Source organism: Schistocerca cancellata, chromosome 6 (genome assembly GCF_023864275.1).
Source record: "Schistocerca cancellata isolate TAMUIC-IGC-003103 chromosome 6, iqSchCanc2.1, whole genome shotgun sequence".
In the NCBI taxonomy this organism is placed as follows: domain Eukaryota; kingdom Metazoa; phylum Arthropoda; class Insecta; order Orthoptera; family Acrididae; genus Schistocerca; species Schistocerca cancellata.
The window spans coordinates 724,747,349-724,768,933 of NC_064631.1; the positions used below are offsets into that span (position 1 = coordinate 724,747,349).

A 21,585-nucleotide genomic window follows, 5' to 3' on the forward strand; every position below is an offset into this window, starting at 1 on the left:
TAGAGATATCTTCTAGCGACATTAGACTGAGAGGGAAAGATCTTACACAGTATACTTGAAACGTAATATGAAAACGTGTTTCGTACAAAAATAAACAAGAAATCAATTCCACAACACGAAAAATTTACAGACACAAAGCGCATACGTAAAGTTCGTCTTTATGCCCATATGAGAATAATTATTGATTACAAATGATAGTAACGCATGTTGAAAATCTATGGCACAAATTCTAAAAAAAATAGTACAAGATACGTGGACGTCAAAAAAATGTCTAGAGGGTGTTGATACACTCGCGGAATACGCTCAGAACAGCCACACCTTCAGAACAGCTGTAGCGACGTTTATGACTTTCCTAGATAAGAAGCAAAGAGTTGATGCCAATCACTCATAAGAATACCGTGATAGATACAGTGCATTAATAGAAAACGTCTAGCTTAAACGAAAAAAAGAAAACGGGAAACAATATCGCAACGGTTCTGAGCTTGTAGTGATCCTTAAATAAGCGACTAAGCAAATAAAATTATTATAATGACCATAAAAATAATTCATAATTATGCTTTTTGTGTAAACAGTTCTGTATCTAATTATAAGAGATAAATTTACAATTGAAAAACATTATTAATTTCTGTAGTCTCATAAAGCCAATGTTTTAGACTGAAACCATAAATCGGAGAAACGAGGAGTTAAAAGTATACTTAAGTTACTTAATTATGAGAGCGACAACTGTTCAGAGCATAATATTAGTGACTTGATGTTGAAGAAACTTACCTTGCGTAAGATAGATTCACTGTAAGAAACCTTTACGGGACTGCAATCTCTCGTGTCAGTACTACGCTCTCAAACAGTGATGGCCCGCGCCTCTGTGCTTGATCGTCCAGAGAAGTAACCAGTGTGTGCCACTTGGCGCGGGCAGCTGGGTGCCGCAGTTGGGTTCGCATTTGCTCTAGGTCTAGGTGTAGGTCTAGGTCTAGGCGTAGGCTAGGTAGGAGGTCGGCGCCCTGCCGGCTGCGTCTGCTGTGCACTGTGCGAGCCGTTTGTTTTTTCAGGATTGCCTACTAGTTGCCGGTACATAGCATGGGCGCCATGGGCGCGCTTCTGCCCACCTGATGTATGTGCTGTGGGTGAGTAGTAGCTGGCAGTCGTAGAGCTGACCGCCGGGCCCGGTAGCGCACCCCACCCCCACACACGCCGGTCGCGCACGCGCCGCCACGCACAACACGCACTCTTCGCGCCTTGCGGAAGTCATCTACTCGCAGTGGCTCTAAGCGACGAAAACAGGCTAGCATTGTCGGCGAAAAAGAAAGTTTCCTCCCAGCAAATTATGCTCCGCGATCCCAGTCAAGTTCGAGTAGAGGTCAACATCGAGCAGCAATTACAGGGTGTCCAAAAATGAATCACTTGTTTAAGATGGGGATTTCTGAGTGATCGGGCTTCTACCAATACACTGAAGCACCAAAGAGACTGGCATAAAGGCATGCGTATTCAAATACAGAAATATGTAAACACACAGAAGACGGCGCTTCTGTCGGCAACGCCTATGTAAAACAAGTGTCTGGCGCAGTTGTTAGATCGGTTACTGCTGCTACGGTGGCAGGTTATCAAGATTTAAGTGCATTATAACATGATATTGCAGTTCGGCGCACGAGCGATGGGACACAGTATCTCCGACGTAGCGATGAATTGGGGATTTTCCCGTACGACCATTTCACGAGTGTACCGTGAATATCAGGAATCGGGTAAAGCATCAAATCTCCGACATCGCTGCGGCCGGAAAAAGATCCTGCAACAACGGGATCAACGACGACTGAAAAGAATCGTCTAATGTGACAGAAGTGTCACCCTTCTACAAATTGCTGCAGATTTCAGTACTGGACCATTCAACGAAACAACATCGATATGGGCTTTTGGAGGCGAAGTCCTAGTCGTGTACCCTTGATGACTGTACTACATAAAGCTTTACACCTCGCTTGGGCCCGTCAACAATGACATTGAACTGTTGATGACTGGAAACATGTTGCCTGGTCGGACGAGTCTCGTATCAAATTGTATCGAGCGGGTGGACGGTAACGGATATGGAGACAACCTCATGAATCCATGGACCCTGCATGTCAGCAGGGGACTGTTCGATCTGGTGGAGGCTCTTTAATGGTGTGGGGAGTGTGCAGCTGGAATGATATGCGTTCCCTGGTACGTCTAGATATGGCCTTGACACGTACATAAGCATCATGTCCCGGCACCTGCATCCATTCAGGTCCATTGCGCATTCCGACGGACTTGGGCAATTCCAGCAGGATAAGACACCCCAAACGTCGAGAACTGCTACAGAGTGGCTCCAGGAACACTCTTCTGAGTTTAAACACTTCAGCTGGCCACCAAACTCCCCAGACATGAACATTATTGAGCATATCCGGGATTCCTTGCAACGTGCTGTTCAGAAGAGATCTCCACCCCCTCGTAGTCTTACGGATTTTCAGTGCGCCAAAAGCGAAATTAGTTATATAAACCTGCACGGGGGGGAAATATAGCTGTCTATACATCTATACACGTACATAACGTCTACCGATTTCCTTTCGATTCGGACAATTTCTTCGTTGTGCGCCCCCCCACTTCTCCCCCCACTTCTCCCCCCACTTCTCCCCCCACTTCTCCCCCCACTTCCCCTCCCCCACTTCCCCTCCCCCACTTCCCCTCCCCCACTTCCCCTGCCCCACTTCCCCTGCCCCACTTCCCCTGCCCCACTTCCCCCCCACTTCCCCCCCCACTTGCCCCCCCGCCCACAATGAGAGGCCCCACCAGTGCGATCGACTTTTTGAAACTGTCTGTGTGGTGATGTAGGCTCACCGAGGTAGGTCCTCGTTTACGAGTAGACGAAGAAAAAATTCGGCATTTTGTGTGACACGAAATAGCATTAAGAAACTTGTTTTGTTTAGTTTGGTTGCATGGTGTAATGGATAGGATGAGAGCATCCCATGGAAGAGATCGTGGTTACTTTTTTTCTTAATCGAATTGACTTTGATCCTTACTTTTATTCAATTAATTGATTTAAATATAATTTTTAAATTCCATTCTTTGTCACATTATTTTGATCACCTTATTAATTTTTTCATTTGTTTCATTTTTTTATTTATATGATTCTTTCTCCACTTGAAGTCTTTGTTCATGTGTTTCTAATAAAATTTACGTATTAACTTCGATTTAATTCCTGTTGTTTTATCACCCTGCTTTTTCGTGCACTTTATTGCGTTCATTATATCTGTTTCTCATTTTGCTGGTGTTTCGTTTTACTTATAACCCATCTTTCATTCAAATTTTCATCTGCGTTATTTTGTCCATAGTTCAAAAGCTATTAATGTTATGTTTTAAATGTCTGTGTGACGATTACCGCGCAAAACAAAATTGCACATCTTGAAACAAAAATACATTTTTCACACCGTTGCACAAATATAAATGTATTATTTCGTCTTTTAGTTTTTAACTGATAGATCAGAGTTTTCAAATAATTGAATATTATAACAGATTCATGTTCACAAACATTCCGATTGGAAAAATAATGATGTAAAGTAAAAAATGAAAAAGTTCATTCAGTGATTAAAATAATGTGACAAAGGAATGGAATTAAAAGAACACATTTAAATCAATTAACTGAATAAAAATGATGATCGAAGTCATTTCGATCTGACACGATTCGAAGCAAGACTTCCTACACGTAGAGCTGTTATCATCTTCATTATACCACGTGCAGCGTAGCTTTCTTAATGCTATCGAGTGACACCCAAAATTCCGATTTCTTTTTCGTCAGTCACTCGCAAACGAGGTCTCACCATGGTGAATGGTTGCATTGTGAGATGCCTGCCTGGGATCTTAACTTACATCATCGAGTAGACACTTTCAAAAAGTCGATCGCACTACTGGAGACATAACTTTGTTGGTGTGTTTTTTATGAGCATTCGACATGTTTTGGAATGAAGACATTAGGAGAAATACTGCACATGGTGAAAATTGTTGACCCGAGTGCAGTCAAAAAAAGAACCGCTATAGCATTCCTGGCCGGAACACTCCTAAAATGGAACTTTGGTAAGTCACTGGGCCCGCATTCTGGAAGGCAGCGGTTCAAATTCCCGTTCAACAATACAGATTTAGTTCTCCGTGGTTTCCCTAAATTGCTTAAAGCCAATGGAGAGATCGTTTCTTTGAAAAAGATATGTGGCCCAATTCTTTCTCTAATCCGAGCTTGTGCCGTTGTTGACTGGATGTTAAGCTGTAAATTTCCTTATTTTTCTACCGGAAGTAATTTTGAGCACGATGAAGATAGATGTCTCTGAGAAATTCATTTCATTAATTATGGATCGGCATTAATAATATTGCCCAGTGGACCACCCTAGGACCCACGGCCTGTATGTTCATCAGCAGCGGACGCTGGACCCGCTCACACGCGCTATAGCGAACGTGGTACCACCTGGCTACGGAAAAATATTTAGCCTTGGGCTACTACCGATGGGAGTATTGCCAGTTGGCAGACTTGGGTACACTTATGGGTATGAGAGGGCTCTCAGCAACGCAGAAATAGTACCAAACAGGCGCTGTCTCATAACCTTAACGACTTTTATTGATGTTAAAAAAGGTAAACATTTCCTAATATCCCGCAACATTATATTTATTAGGTCACGAACTGGCTTTCTGCTTCTCAGGACATCTTCAGGTGACAACTAAACGTCGAAAACACAGATAAACGTGATGTGCGACTTACACAGATATCATCTGTACACAGAATATACAAAAAATGGCAGTTTTTACGTAGGAAAACATTACTTCTTTGTCACAGATAATGACATTAATAAAAAAATAAGGTAAACAAAGTTTTCATATGGGGATATATTTAACAGCTGATGAAAAGTAAGAATAATTTACAATTTGAATCGAGTATTTCTAACGAAAATTAAACAAAGGGGAATCTGATAATTTAATACTAGGCAAGCATTCTGTGTCACGTGTTCGTTCTTTTACAGTATCTCCAGTAGGGTCCTCTTTTTCTTGACAGGAAGTAAAACTTCACAAGAAAAGACCCTGCTGGAGACATTGGAAATCAAAGTGAGACAAAATACCAGACTAGTATTAAACGATCAGATTCAATTTCCATTTTTTCCCTTGTTAAATAAAGTTTTCGTTACAATTGTTAGATTAAAACTCTAAATTCTTCATGCTTTCTTCAGTTGTTAACTGTGTCCCGACATAAACTTTGTTTACTGTTTTTTTTAGTTAATGTCATTATTTCTCTGTGACAGAGAAGTAATGTTTTCATATGCAGATAGTTTGATTTTTGTATCTTGTGTACAAATGATATGTCTAAGCGGCACATAATGTTTATCTGTGTTTGCGACATTCAGTTGCCACCTGAAGATGGCTCGAGAAGCCGAAAGGCGGTTCGTGTCCAAATAAATATCAATTTGCACGGCATTAGGAGGCGTTTTCCTCTTTAACACTATCACGTTCTGCGAAGCACGACGGAAAATTCAGTTAAAGTTAAAAGAAAGTGCTAAATCGGGAACAGACCTCGCCCTCATGCATTCTCAATGAGCACACGGAAACGATCAAGGAAGGACCTCAAATGTTTAACCTGCCGGTGCCTCCGTCGTACTTCCGTGTCAGTGGTAATCATTTAGTTTTGAAAGAACCCGGTCATTGACTTCAACTGAAGTGCATCAGTGGTTATCGCTCTGGACATGCATTTAGGTGAAGTGGGGACCGGATGCTGAAATTGTCACTCGAAAATCCACATTCACATTTATGTTTCTCGTATTTTCCATAAAACACTAAGGACGTGTGAAAGTAAGGATGGTTCCGATGTGAAGGACACGACCAGTTTCCTATCCCGCCGTTTTTTGAACGAGTTTATGCTCGCTTTATAATGTCGTCGTCATCGTCAACAAGACTTAAATTCTAATCGTCCGTCCCAGGCTCAATTACTGGCGAACATTTTAAGAAGCCTGCAGTAATCCACTGATCGTCTCATAAACCAAACTTTTAGACGTAGTTGAAAGTTTCGATGTGTCAGTCTATACGAAGTCTCCTAGGCGTTTTATTTTAATTTCTAAAAAGAATTAATTGGAATTTCGTTCTGTCACACTATAGCAGTAAAAGGCAAGCAAGCAATCATTTCTTCCTGTGAAAGATGGCTTCTACATAGCTCCAGTATTTATCTGCCAAACTGAAACGCCAAAACCATCCGTTCCGTCCACCTGTGGTGCGAAATAGACGTTCGTATCTGTGAATCTATTAAATTATGGGAATATATTTTAATGCAATTCAATTTTTATTCCCAGACTACCTCCCGAAGACAGTAAGATTATTGTTCTACGTCTACAGCAGTGAGTTTTCAGCAACGAAACAAAAATAATAAATTTTATTCACTATCGAGACTTTCTGGACGTTTTCTTTCGTGTAATTAAAATCTCAATAGACGCAAATTTCATGTGTATTGTTGTCAACTGGGCCTTCCATAGCAACAACATTGGCCGTGGGAACTAGATGAATAGAGTACGTTTTGCGTGCATCAGCAAGAGCAGACGCCGTAGGAAGGAAAGAAATTTTACCAAGGCCTGTTTTATAGTCAATCACAAATGCGGGTGTGTCTCGAATATGGAACGTCATGCGCCTCTGTTAACAGGACGTGAGTGATGTAAACTCATGTAGCTATCTCTGCTAGATATCTGAAGCATACGAGGGGCAACCAACAAGCAATGCTACACTTTTTTTCTGAAAGCGGGTTGGTTTTCTTCACAATTTCAGTAAAACATATGGTTCTCGCTCTTTTGCCTACAAAACCCTATTTTTCAACATAATCTCTGTTACATTCGACAGCCTTGCCCCGCCTTACAAAAAGAGCCTGTATGTCCTCATGGTCGGAGCCAACGACTTGCTGCGTCAATAATCTTACCATCACTCACGTGCTCAAATGGTTCAAATGGCTCTGAGCACTATGGGACTTGACACCTATCTGAGATCATCAGTCCCCTAGAACTTAGAACTACTTAAACCTAACTAACCGAAGGATATCACACACATCCATGCCCGAGGCAGGATTCGAACCTGCGACAGTAGCGGTCGCGCGGTTCCAGACTGTAGCGCCTAGAACCGCTCGGCCACACCGGCCGGCACCCACGTGCTGCTTCCCGTGGAGTGCATTCTTCATCCAAACAGAAGGAAGTCGGAAGGAGCGGGATCCAGCTGTAGGATGGATGAGGAAGAAAATCCAGTGGCGTTTCGTGAATTCTTCTCGGGTGCGCAGAGCTGTGTGAGGTCTTGCCTTGTCACACAGGAGGAGAAGGTCGTTTGCTTTTCTGTGGCGACCAACACGCTGAAGTTGTTCCTTCAACTTTCTGAGTGTAGCACAATAAATTTCAGAATTGATCGTTGCACCATGAGGGAGTAAATCAACGGAATAACCCGTTCAGAGTCTCAGAAAGCAGTCGCCGTGACTTCATGGGCCGAGGGTAGTTTTTTTTTTATTTTTTCTCCGGAGGCGAAGTGGTGTGGCTCCGCTCCTTGGACTGCCGTTTAGTTTCCGATTCGACGTTATGGACCCGTGCTACATCAGCTGCGACCAAGTTCGACAAATATTTTCTCGATCAGCCTCGTAACGCGCAAGCAGTTCCACCGTGTTGTTGTTGTTGTTGTTGTTGTTGTTGTTGTGGTCTTCAGTCCTGAGACTGGTTTGATGCAGCTCTCCATGATAATCTATCCTGTGCGAGCTCCTTCATCTCCCAGTACCTACTGCAACCTTCATCCTTCTGAATCTGCTTAGTGTATTCATCTCTTGGTCTCCCTCTACGATTTTTACCCTCCACGCTGCCCTCCAATGCTAAATTGGTGATCCCTTGATGCCTCAGAACATGTCCTACCAACCGATCCCTTCTTCTAGTCAAGTTGTGCCACAAACTTCTCTTCTACCCAATCCTATTCAATAGCTCCTCATTAGTTACGTGATCTACCCACCTAATCTTCAACATTCTTCTGTAGCACCAGATGGTTCTTTATTGCCTTTTGTTAGGCGGTGACAAACCTAGCGGGCATTCACCTTGGAGTACCCCTACTGGTGGACGAGTGTGTCAGCTCTACCAACAGAGGTCTCCAGAGTGCGGCGCTGTGTCTGAATTTGATACGTCGGTCACCTCGAATGAGTGTGTCTAAACGTTCCAATACAGCAGGGGGGTCACAACTGTATGTGTCAACCGGCACAGGGGAGAATGGACAGGTTTCTGCGACCTTGTGGCGATGATGACAGACGCCTACCCAACGACTAATCGTGCTTTTGTTCACTGACAGATCCCCGTAGACCTGTGAATACCTGTGATGCTCTGGTTTCCCGCCAAAAAATTCCCAGTGAGCGCTCTGTGCTGGGACTGCATCCCTCTTACGGACGCCATTTTGAAAGCTACGTACAGCACAGTCGCCTATCGGAACTTCATGCAACTAAAGGCGCTGAAGTGGGAGTATTCCACGATGTCCCACAACAAATTCTGCATTTTTCCAACCGAAATTGGTCGAGAAAAAAAGGCGTTCCATTACCTATTGATCGTCCTTCGTATTTCGTTTCTTTGTCCCCTTCCTTTTATAGATTGTATTTATCCTCAGTCCTGATCTAGTCATTTCTACACGCTTCATAACGATGTCTGGCTACGCTTTACATTAACATCGAATTATGATGCTGTAGGAGAGCGAGTTAGCGCCAAACACGAAGTTCAGAAGTTATTGTCCGGCAATAAATGCTTCTCATTTCCACTAAGATGCACGTGGGAAAGCACAGAAGTATCTCGTTGCGTTGTTTTAATTGACTATGGCATCCTGGCTTTATCCATAATACATAATGCCCTCGTGTTGAAGTCGCAGGGATCGCTCTCTCCTTTAAGGCTGAAAGAAATGTTGCCACCTGTTGTTCATTCGTACAGAAGTAATAGAATCGTATACTATTTCCAGTTTCGTGGATGGATGACAACGGACTCTATTGAAGACAATCAAACATACAGCTGGACAAAATACTGGTAGTGGCCAGCACAACCATGCCGTTGTTGCAGTCCCCTCGCCCAGAATTTTTCATAATTATGCTCAGATTTATTTCAGTGAGAGGTAAATGCCTTCAGCAGTGAAACTTAATATGTGCGAGTGTTCTTTCATGCTCTATTTCATGAGAGGGAAAACCACTTTAGTTTGATATCTTGGATCTCTTGCGGCGTTTATATTTCACACAGTTCTATTAGTCATATATTTCGTAGGGAAATGTCAGGAAATCACGCCAAATGAGGTCTCAGCATTACACATGTTACTACAATTACAGCTAGAAGACACTTCTTCCCTGTATACTGAATATTCATCATTGTATTACGTAGACGAATAAGGCAAAATCCAGACCCTAAGTTTATTTCTTTACCTGTTTAAGCGGCACTTTCATTGGGTGCTGGAATAACTAAAATAGTATCTGGTACATGTTTCTGTAATTTTTCCCCAAATTCGAGGATTAATAGATACTATATAAATGATTAGGACTCTAAGTTTATGCTGCTATTCGAAGGGCAGGGTGAAAAAGAAAAGTCACTTCTTTCCATCGGAATCCATCCGGTATTGATAGGTTATTGTTTGCCTGTTTACTCGTTTCACATGCTTATATGAGTTACTTGTTTACATTGCTTGTATTATTTGTACAAGACCCTACTGGCAGTTCTTAGTTTCACTCTCTGTGGAACGCTCGTTTTCAAATGGTCAGTTAGGCAACGTAACATTTTGAGTTTTTCACATTTATGGTTTTCCCACACCTACTGGCTGTCAAAAATTTCCAGAACAAAGCCAGGAAGCTTGACAGAATTATTACTATTATTTCATTCAACAGATAATTTCCAGTACAAGGGGAAAATATTCAATTAGAAACTCGTACATAAAGGTACAATTTATCTGTTATGTGAGGACATAACGAAGATTCGCCAAATAAAAAATGTTTATCGCGTTGGTCAGAATTAGATAAAGTGCTTTGTTCTGGCATTATGCGGATGTGTATTCGAAAAAAAAACATTTACAGTGTTAAATGATAATTTGGAACTATTTTTTTTCTAGAAATCTTGTATGGGTGGAGTGTATCATATGGTTTGAAAGTCCCATGAACACTACGTACGATTTGTCAAGACAGAATACTTGGTCGTTCACTTGTATGACTGATAATGTACTCGAAAATGTAACGACATCGATATTAGCGAATTATGTAGCGTTAAGAATACGTTCGATGAGATATACACTTAATTGATTCTTTCATTGTTAATTGGTAGAACAACTGCGTAGTTATAAATGAAAAGTACAAAATTGTAGATGTTCTGCAGTACTGTAGAGCATCCAGAATTTTGTGCTTTTCATTTATAATTGATAAAACACTTACAGGTAGAACTGATTCAATAAATTGGTGATGGCTGTCGGCTCGGACACAGAGAAAAACGACGTTGCTAATAATTTACTTTTATTCACATTGGTGGTGGTGGTGGTGGTGGTGGTGGTGGTGGTGGTGGTGGTGGTGTCATGTAAACAGTTCTTAAAGACATGAGCATTAGGAAAAACTTTGTGTTTGTCACCTCTTGGTTGTGTGTGTTATATGTGTAAAAGATCATTTAAGTTTGTTCTTAATATCAGATGTGTGTTGAATATCAAATGTGTGTTGTCTTTGGCATTTTAGAACACATTTCACTGTTCGTTATGTTTAACATAATTAATTTATTTACCCTCCAATAAAATGTACTTGAGTGTCCACCTACGGCAAGTGATTTTTACATTCTTTAAGTTTCATGTTCTAACTGTGGAAAATGGTGTACAAGTAGCAAATAGCTATATGAAATAAAGAGTTGCAGTATACAAATGAGTGTTAAAGACGCAATACCAAACACACTGTGTGTACCTTTAGTGTGTATGCGTCGACTTTAGTCGCTGCGACCGGTGGTGCCCGCTACTTGGAACCCAACCTCACAGAGCGATGTTGCTGAAGCCATTACTACATCAAACACACTTCCTCTCCGAGTATTTTTTGTTCTGACGGAACAAAAGGGACAGGATATCTCAGTAAATTGTATCTCGTGCCTAGCTTAAATTGGACTGTACATCTTTGTTTACAAGCTTTTGCGGTATGCTTGTTTTAACAGCCCTGACTCTTGCTCTTGTAATCCAGTGCTAAATGAATGTACCCTAAGGCGACACCACGACGGTCGTGAGGCCCCATCGCGGTAACCGCCAGTTGTAACACCCAGTCCAGTCTCGCGACTAACACGATCCTCCCCACTGAAGTGCTGTCACTACCCTTCAACCTGTGACTACGAATACGCCAAGCATTGTGACGAAAGCTAGAGCTTTTGTGCCTTGTTAACAGGACAGTACTGTCACAGATTTAGGCATATGACTATACCAAATAAAACCTTATATTTGAAACATAAAATTTCGATTTTCACATAATGAAGAAACGTTCACTTTTGTTCTCATTCATTCAGATCCCCCATCACACACAAAATCATTCACTCCTAAGTTTCCCATCCGCGGAGCGAGTTCGAATCAAATTGCGCAATAAAAACAAATCAATAAATTTTTCCCCCAGTTTTCTAACAATAGGAAAGCTTTGGCGTTAGACAGATACTATGGAACAACTAGTATGATTACGACCCGGGTTCCAACGCAGCTCACAGAAGCAACGACAGTTACGAACGGGATGCAGAGAAAAACCGGAATGAAGTCGCTCTCGTACGTCCGCATTCATGTCAGGAGTACTCATATTCGATTTAAATACATCGTCAACGAGGGCGACGAGAAGTTTGAACACAAGTTCAAAATGTACGAGGATAGGACAATAAATCGACCCAAAACCTCACCGGAATTCACTGAACTAATTTTTGGAAACCGCAGAAAACCTAAATCTGAGCCCGTGGTGCCGCTGTTCTTGAATGAAATTGCAGTGTCTTAACCGTTGCGTGAGTTGCAACGGTTGTTACGAAGTGTGATATGTTCTGGGGGAGGGCAGTCATGTAAGTCGTGCTTCCAATTGGAAGAGCGCACTTACCTCCTCACTGTCAGACTGTTACAGCGTAACAACGCCCTTTAACCCTGAAGCTGCAAACACGGGATAGGGTAATTTCATACTAGCATAAAATGTTTGCGTATGGATATGATGTGCTACCACTGCTAGGTAGGCTATTTCTCAATCATTTCATCCGATTTTTTAGTTCCTGAATATTTATCTACAATTTTTTTTAAATTTCTTAACTGTTTAATGGAGTAGATCACAAGTGTTGTTTTAAACTGAGGTGGCAAAAGTCGTGGAATATCAATATGCACAAATACAGATGGCGGTAGTATCGCGTACGCAAGGTATAAAACGGTAGGCGTTAGCGGAGCTGTCATCTGTAGACAGGTGATTAATGTGAAAAGGTTTCCGACGTGATTATGGTCGCACGACGGGGTTCAAAAATGATCAAATGGCTCTGAGCACTATGGGACTTAACATCTGAGGTCATCAGTCCCCTAGACCTAGAACTAATTGAACCTAACTAACCTAAGGACATCACACATATCCATGCCCGAGGCAGGATTCGAACCTGCGACCGTAGCAGCAGCGGGGTTCCGGACTAAAGCGCCTAGAACCGCTCGGCCACAGCGGCCGACACGTCGGGGTTCAACAGACTCTGAACGCGGAGTGGTAGTTGAAGTTAGAGACATGGGACATTTCATTTCATAAATCGTTAGGGAATTCAGTATTCCGACATCCAAAGTATGAAGAGTGTTACTTTTGAATGCATTACGGGAACAGCAGTGATCAATGTCTTGTAAATAATTACTATTAAAAACAGTCTTGATCACGATTTATTTAACAAGGTGACCGGTTTCGACCACTATTGTGGTCATCTTCAGACCTACAAGATGTATACAAAGCACTAATTAGAGGGCTACATGCATTAATGAAAATACATAAAGTTATAAGGCTATAAAGCTATAAAACGTTGAATTACCATTGAGTAGGAACCTCTCTCTGTTGGAGAAGACGTGCACTGGTTTCTCCTGTAGTGATTCTCCAACAGAAAGAGGTTTCTACTCAATGGTAATTCAACGTTTTATAGCCTTATAACTTTATGTATTTTCATTAATGCGTGTAGCCCTCTAATTAGTGCTTTGTATACATCTTGTAGGTCTGAAGATGACCACAGTAGTGGACGAAACCGGTCACCTTGTTAAATAAATCGTGATCAAGACTGTTTTTAATAGTAATTATTATGAAGAGTGTGCCGAGAAGTCCAAATTTCAAGCATGAACTCTGACACGGACATCGCTGCGGCCGGCAGCCTGCAATTAACGACCCAGAGCAGATGCGTTTTCATAGCGATGTCGGTGCTAACAGAGAAGCAACACTGCATGAAATAACAGCAGAGATGAATGTGGGACGTACGACGAACGTATCCGTTGGGACAGTGCGGCGAAATTTGGACCCTAGACGAGTAGAAAACCGTCTCCTGTTCAGCTGAATCCCGATTTCAGTTGGAAAGAGCTGATGACAAGGTTGGAGTGTGGCACAGATGTCGAGCTGCCGTGGACGCTGATTGTCAACAGGGCACTGTGCGAGCCAGTGGTGGCTCCATAATGGTGTGGGCTGTGTTCACATGGACTGGACTGGACTGAGTCCTCTGGGCCAACAGAACCGATCACTGACTGGAAATGGCTACGCTCGGTTACTTCGAGACCATTTGTAGCCATTTATGGACTTCAAGATCCAAAACGAAGATGGAGTTTGTGTGGGTAACAATACGCCATGTGACCAGGCCGCAACTGTTCGCGATTGGTTTGGGGAACTTTGTGGATGAGAGGAGCGAGAGTTACTTAGCCACCCAGATAGCGCCACACGAATCGTATCCGACACTTACGAGACATAATCGAGAGGTCAGTTAGTGTACAAAATCCTTCCCCGGCAGCTCTTTCGCAGTTATGGACGACTGTAGAGGCAGCATGGCTCAATATTTCTGCAGGGGGCTTCGAACAACTCAAGTCCATTCCACGTCCAATTGCTGTACTACGCCGGGCACAAGGAGGTCTGACACGATATCAGGAGACATCCCTCGAGTTTTGTCACCTCACTGTAATTCAGATTTCAGATACTCTTGATGACGGTGGTAAGACCGCGAAACCCGTGTAGTGTGTAGCGTCTTCTGTCGCGTAAGATTTTAGAACTGTGGCGTATTTGTTTATCACGAACAGAGAGTCATAGGTCGCTGGGTGCCGGCTAGTACATAGATGTAGCTTACTGGGCGCGTAGTTCTGCATCACATCACACCCAGTATTGCTGCGCTTATCGTGCCTGCACTGGTCACCTGCGTCGGTCTTTGCTTGTATCCACCACCAGCGTTACCCACGAAATAGAAACTGCTCTTCAAGCTAGCGCCTTTGGCAGCGGCCACGGGTAACCAGTTAGGAGGTAGCACCGCTTTAGCGAAATCATACGGCTCCATTGCATCTACGTAACGGCGTTGGTATCCGTACAGTGAACACTGCGTCGACGTAGGTGGCCACTGTCGAACTCAGGCTCCCTCGGGTTCACGGTATTTAGTCCAGTCGTATCCAAGTTCCCCTGACTTCTTGGCCGTCGCTCCCCTGAATGTAGTACTACGTGGTTTCTCTCACCGTGTCGGGCGATTAACCGTCGAGGACGCTTTCGTGTTGGCACTGCCGCACGCGGATCGCTGTCTGTCAGTGCCCGTTACCCCGTCGCTACAAACCAGTGATAGGGCAGTATCGGACAGTTTCGCGGGTCGCCTTGGGGCAGCGCGGTGTCCCGGAATGCGCGGCGAGCTGAGGGAGCGGAGAGCAGGGCAGAGGCGGGGGCGAGGCGCCGCGGTGGCGGGGGCGGCGGCGGCGGCGGCGGCGCGGCGTTCTTGCCCCAGTTCCGCAGCGCCGGCCGTGCGGCCTGCCGGCCGCGATCGATACCCGGGAGCAACAGCCGAGCTCGCTCGCTCGCTCGCAGCCTCCGCGCTGCGTCTCTGACCCCGCCGCGCGGTGCGTTCGCTAGCAGGATCCGACGTTCCACACTGTGCGGTCCTGTGCTGCCGCCTGGCTACCGAGTGACGTAGGCAGGAGGGAGGGCCGCAGGAGCACCCGGCCGGTCACATCACAGGCTTTACACGCTGCAGCGTATCAACGATTCAAAGACGAAAGACTTCAAGTAAATTTTTTGTTTACCCGTTCGAAATTTTCAAAGGCATTTATCACATAATGTATTAACTAAAATATTTTGATGGCTCTGAAATGAGTTAAAATATTCTTCATATACTGTATGTCCTTGTAATAGTCTACGCCAGCAGTTCCCAACCCACGGGCTGCGCCCCACTTGTGGACGCTGAGTCGTAAGTACTGGTCGCGAGTCGAAGACAGGATAAAGATTATAGAGAGCCTCAGGGGTCTCACTTGTCAGTCGTCAAGGTCAGAGAGTTCAAATGCCCTATCACTATCGCGTAGTTCTCAGAAGCGAACAGTCTATTCTGTCATGTCGACACCTACCCTATTTTTTGTTCTGTTGTTGTTATTGTTTTTACACACACACACACACACACACACACACACACACACACACACACACACAGGAAGAGCAGATGAAACGAAGGTGCTAAGACGGGCTGTGCCTGTAGTGGACTGACAAGACAGCCAGTCCACAGTGACGGGTAACCGAAAGCACGCGTACACACACGCCGACTGGCGTGAAGTCTGGAACAGGATATGTTATGAATGCACTAAAGAAAAGTACGTATCTAAGTTAATACTCAACTTTTAATTCCATCATTGTGGTACATCGCTCTTCACGATACAAATGAGACTTTAATTACAAGCACTGTAAGGCTAATGGCGCCTTGCTAGGTCGTAGCCATGGACTTAGCTGAAGGCTATTCTAACTGTCTCTCGGCAATTGAGAGAAAGGCTTCGTCAGTGTAGTCGCTAGCAAAGTCGTCGTACAACTGGGCGAGTGCTAGTCCGTCTTTCTAGACCTGCCGTGTGGTGGCGCTAGGTCTGCAATTACTGACAGTGGCGACACGCGGGTCCAACATGTACTAATGGACCGCGGCCGATTTAAAGCTACCACCTAGCAAGTATGGTGTCTGGCGGTGACACCACAGTGCCAGTACTATTAATATTTTTTTTTTATTTTGAAAGTCAACAATATCGTATGTCAGCAGGCAGCTGGAAGTGTACACCACTGAAAATTGAACCACAGAGCTGGCGGGCGGCCTCGGCTGCCTGCTCACTGAGTAAACACGTAACACGCCGCAGTCTGGTCGTATAATTTGTCGAATTGGTAGTTCCTCTTTCACAGTTCTTCACAAGAACGATCCGCCTGAATTTCGCTAATTTACTATCCCGACACGAGAAGAAGAAAGGACCGTTGGTGTTTCACGTCACACTCACGTCTAAGATCACGAGAGGACGGAGCGATCCTTCCAAGTAACCATCCCGGCATTTGCGTGGACTGACCTTGGACCGCAGAAAACCGACATCTGGATGACCGAGTCGAAAATTGAAACCGGGTCTTCCGAGTAAGAGTTGAGGGCGTTAACCACTATACCACTTCGCTCGGTCTTCGTGGAGGTATTGTTCAATTACTATTCACTGAGACACTTCATTAACTTTTCGACAAACTATCTATACGAACGAGCTTTTTCATCTTTATTTTTTGGAAACTACAGGAACAGATGGAATGTAGATAGTGACTTGAGACTAAAATTATATAGTTTTAATCCAAATATTATCTCGTGTGTGATAAAGTGAAAAACCCCATTGAGTTCTATTTAACACTGATCACTTGATTTTGAGTTTTCATTTAGTTGTGTCAGCTAAATGAATACAATACAATCTTTCCTTCATAAAAAATATTTTTCAATCCTTTTTTTTTCTATTAATCCTACTGACACACACACACACACACACACACACACACACACACACACACACACACACACACACACACACACACGGGTGTTTTTTTTTTCTTTCTTTACATGCTTGTGCAGTTACTAGGCTACTAAGATTGTTTCCAGCAAAATAGGTGGTCCGTACAGCCAAAGAGATTGCGAACCGCTGATCTGCACCGTTACAAATATTCTTGGCATGCCCTTCGCAGTGGTTTGCAGAATATGGACGTAGATTCTTGAGTCACTCTATGGCTGAGTCGGAGAGTTCGTGTGTGTCCTTGGAAATTGGAAATTTGTGGTAAGATCCTATGGGACCAAACTCCTAAGGTCATCGCTCTCTAAGCTCACACACTACTTAATCTAACTTAAACTGACCTACGCTAAGGACAACACACACATCCGTGCTCGAGGGAGGACTCGAACCTCCGACGGGGGACAGCCGCGCGAACCGTGACAGGCGGCCTCAATCCGCGTGTCCTTCAGATCACCTTCATATCCATACACTTCACACACAACTAAATGGTCTATTGGCTGGATTTCCCTGCACTCACATTCAGGACTGTACTATAGGCACCATTGGTTCGTCAGTCGCTTACACCTACCAACACACATAAGGACACGTTTTCGCACAATTTCTTTTGGAGGGTGGATCCATCGATTTTATTCGTGTGGTCGTCTACCAAGTTCCGGCTCTTGTGTCCACCTGCAACCCATAGTTCTTTCCAAGCTGTCTTCGAGTCGAAGTCTTGCGGTTCTCCACCGAGTTTCCATAAAGGTGGCGTGGATTTAAGTCTGTTTACATATGCTAGATGTTGGTGTGTAGGGAATTTTGGGTCGTCTAGGATTTTTCTGTATGATTTTGAGGCTAACGGTCATCGCCGATTTCAGAGGACTCTGTGCCTGCTACGACGGAGAGCCACGCACATGGGTTAGCCTGAAGTGTTCCAGAGATTATCCGCATTTTCTCCTTCATTTGGACAACGCTTCAATTACGTGTCCACTTCTCATACAGACTAGCGAAATGTATTCAGCCACGCCGTAAACAGCCTTTACTAATACGCAGAGTGTTTCACGGTATATTTTACACGTTTCTAGAGCTTGTATAGGGGACTTGCTAGATCAAGTTTTACATGGGAACCCATGTCCTGAAATGTTGCTATAGACGTAAGAGTTAAAGCCACCGGCGCCTATAAATGTATGTATATACGGAGTGATTCTGTGATAAGGATGATGGAGAAGGATAAATGTATCAACCTGGCGTAACGGCCTCTCCACCGGAAACGAACGAGTCTAAAGTTACAATCGAAAATATTCTCATACCTCTGACAGTAGAATACACGGACTAGTATTGTTGTTGCTGAGACTGTAGGGCAGGCAACTCCCACTGGTGGACCAAAACAAGGAAATAATGTCTAGTAAGTATGGGCTCTAAAATTACTATCATAAAACCCATGAACACTTGTTCAATACAGATGTTTCGCAATGGCGAAAATGAACAAGTGCTCATAGCTTCACAGGTATGCATTTCAGACACCATGTTCACTGGACTTTTTTCCTTCTTTTGATCCCTACTAACACCTGTGAAAGTTATCTACCCTACAATCTTATTGACAACAGTACCGGCACATTTATTCCACTGTCAGAGGTATCAGAACGGTTTTCGCTTACAATTTTCGACTCGTTCGTTTCCGGTACAGGTATCCATATTTCAAATTGATACAGTCATCCTTCTTCGTCATCTCGGAGTGTTTGTAGTCACCCTGTATATACATACATTTAAAGGCGCCACTGCCTGTAACTTTCACGCTCTAAACATCGTTGATGACGTTTCTGGACATGGGTTCCTACGTAAAACTTCATTTACTTTATCCCCTCTGCAACCTGTAGAATTGTGTAGCAAGAATTACGAAACACCCTGTATAAAGGGGAAATGTTAAAAAAATCGAAAATTTCTCGATTGACTGACTTCGAATTCTTACACGATACTCTAATAAACATTAGGACGGATGAACGTTATATATATTTTTTAGACAACTGTATGCAGCTTTTCTTTTAAAATCGACTGTGGGAAAGAAAATGCTACCCCTCTGTTGTGAAAATGGATGGTTTCTATTTATTTCTCACAATTGGTTTTAACTGCAGTAGCAGGGCATTTAACACCATTAGACACATTGTCTCTCGCGTATGTGCATGTATAATTTTAAACAAAAATTGTGTACACAACAATGTGCTGTTTTCTTTGTACCTCGCAGTCGTTTTTGACAGGAAGCCTGTTAGAATTACGGCCTGTGGCCTATTGTCTAATGATATGAACACCACTAAGCAGTCTGAATGGTCCGAAATTTACTATTGCACCTCTTTGCAGAGTGAAATAATACGACATAATGACATCGAAGTGAGTAGCCTCACAGTACCAGCAACGGGACATGTCTTTCTCATAGCCCATATATGCAAAAACTATCCTCTGATTCTGTTGCACAGCGTAATTTACCATCAGTATGTTTTTACCATGGTCAGTTGCACGCTCACTTTCACCAGGTCCTGCCACACAATGTCTCAAAAACTAAAACTATGCTTTATTCTATTAGAACGTAGGATTCGAGCGCGCACGGAGGCTTTCCGGCAGTCGTTCTTCCCGCGAACCATACGCGACTGTAACAGGAAAGGGAGATAATGACAGTGGCACGTAAAGTGTCCTCCGCCACACACCGTTGGGTGGCTTGCGGAGTATAAATGTAGATGTAGATGTTATCAGGTTTTTAAATAATTGTTTATTCGAAAACATAGACTATAGAATAATATAGATATGCTGTGAAAAAGTGCGGATTTGTTTCCTTTCCTGCAGTCGACTTTAACTAACATAGCAGGGCATTTGAACTATCAGGCAAGTTTTTCGAATGTTCGGTTTTTTGTTGCCTATGACGAACTGGTAGTACAGAATTCAAATGGCTCTAAGCACTTTGAGACTTAACATCTGAGATCATCAGTCCCCTAGACTTAGAACTAACCAACCTAAGGACATCACACACATCCATGCCCGAGGCAGGATTCGAACCTGCAACCGTAGCAGCAGCGCAGCAGCGCAGTTCCGCATTGAAGCGCCTAGTACAGGAAACCAGTTCATACTCTTACCACGCAGTATCCATAAAACGAAAAATGTTATATACTCTAAAGTTTCGTAATTGTACTACGCACAAAAATTTCAAAGAAGCTTTGATACCAAAAAAAAACGAAAACAAATTAACTTTTTCATTCCCATGCTATACGATTTATTATAATTTCGAATTATATACCTTCAAAGAGCGCGAAATCCCGAGGAGTCGAAATCTGCGTCCTGACACAATTCTCATCGCACCCTGGATAAAGACGTACGTCCACTTGCGATACACATCCGGGTGAGTGTAACAAATGGGCTCAGTCGAAGGCTGTGGGGCAGCAGAGTACACACGTCTGTTGCAGTTTCACAAAGCTTTTGTAACATCCCAGCTCAACGGTGCGGGGGGCAGGGGGAGGGGATTGCAGTTATCAACCCTCCCCCCTTCCCCCTTCTCCCCACCAATCACCCTCCCATCCGCTCGAAGAACGGGTCTGTGACAGTTACGTGGTGTGACATTTGTGCGGAGATGAAGTGTGTTGACATTTCTACAGAGCCAAGATACTTCATGTAGTTTTTTGCTTTCACGTTCGTTCACCCCGCTACCTCACAGCCAAGCTCATACACACTCCAATCTAACGCAGAGCTCGTCTGAGAGGGGCAAACCAAGCTGAAATTACTAACGGAAAAATAAACTATTAAAATTGCTATTATAACGTAAAATCAACAATTCTCAACCGAATGTTAACCAGCAAACGTATAATAGTATCATTTATTGAGCTCAAGAATGTATTTGATTCGTTAGACATAGAAACGATAGATAAAATCATTAGAATATTTGGTATTGAAGCAAAAATAGCAAATGTAATTCGTGAAACATTAATAAATACAATAGCTAAAGTTTATAGTATGAGAGAATTATCTGAGGCACATTTAATAAAAACTGGTGTCACACAAGTGTTCGATATTAGAGTTTTACTAAAGTGAAATAATAATCTTTGTGTGTGTTGAAGTAATATGTGAGCTTATCCAGAAGTAAAACTGTACTATTGGTATCTAGGGCCGCTGCGACATACCTCAAAGGAGTAGTACAGTGTCACAATAATGCTGACCTGCGAGCCCACCGTATTCAAAGATTCTGAGTTTAGTACATCCTTCCTACAATACACCTCCACAAACCATAGCACCTGGCCCACCCAGACAATCGTGTCCGGCAACGTTGCTGGGTGCATCACGTCTTTCCATCTCTGGCGATATGAGGGGTACATCCGGCAGAGTCACATGTGATCGTTTCGGTAGTCTAGGTGTTACGATGTGGGTTTGTGGAGGCGTACAGTTGCTTGGGCTTACTGACCTCCACGTCTCTGAACACGGCGCACTAACCAGTCGGTGTTATTGTGACGCTGTACTCATTCCCCATGTCCGTGTTTTGGTTGATCCATTCGGACCTTAGCCGGCCGGTGTGGCCGTGCGGTTCTAAGCGCGTCAGTTTGGAACCGCGTGACCGCTACGGTCGCAGGTTCGAATCCTGCCTCG

At 43.5% G+C, this 21,585-nt stretch overlaps 1 protein-coding gene across 18 annotated transcripts in view; it reads left to right on the forward strand.

The window, feature by feature from the left end:
* The window catches only part of LOC126088523 (voltage-dependent L-type calcium channel subunit beta-1), a 757,906-nt gene that overhangs the window by 230,002 nt on the left and 506,319 nt on the right, over window positions 1-21,585 (forward strand). Inside the window, exon 2 of one of the 18 annotated variants that reach the window (XM_049906684.1) lies at window positions 1,047-1,121. The exons of 16 other annotated variants lie outside the window; for them this stretch is intronic. In XM_049906684.1, the coding sequence (XP_049762641.1) occupies window positions 1,107-1,121 (15 nt within the window). In that variant the 5' untranslated portion in view covers window positions 1,047-1,106. Of the gene's footprint in view, window positions 1-1,046; window positions 1,122-21,585 lie in introns of those variants that run through there. One more of the 18 variants, XM_049906682.1, reaches the window with a different exon arrangement.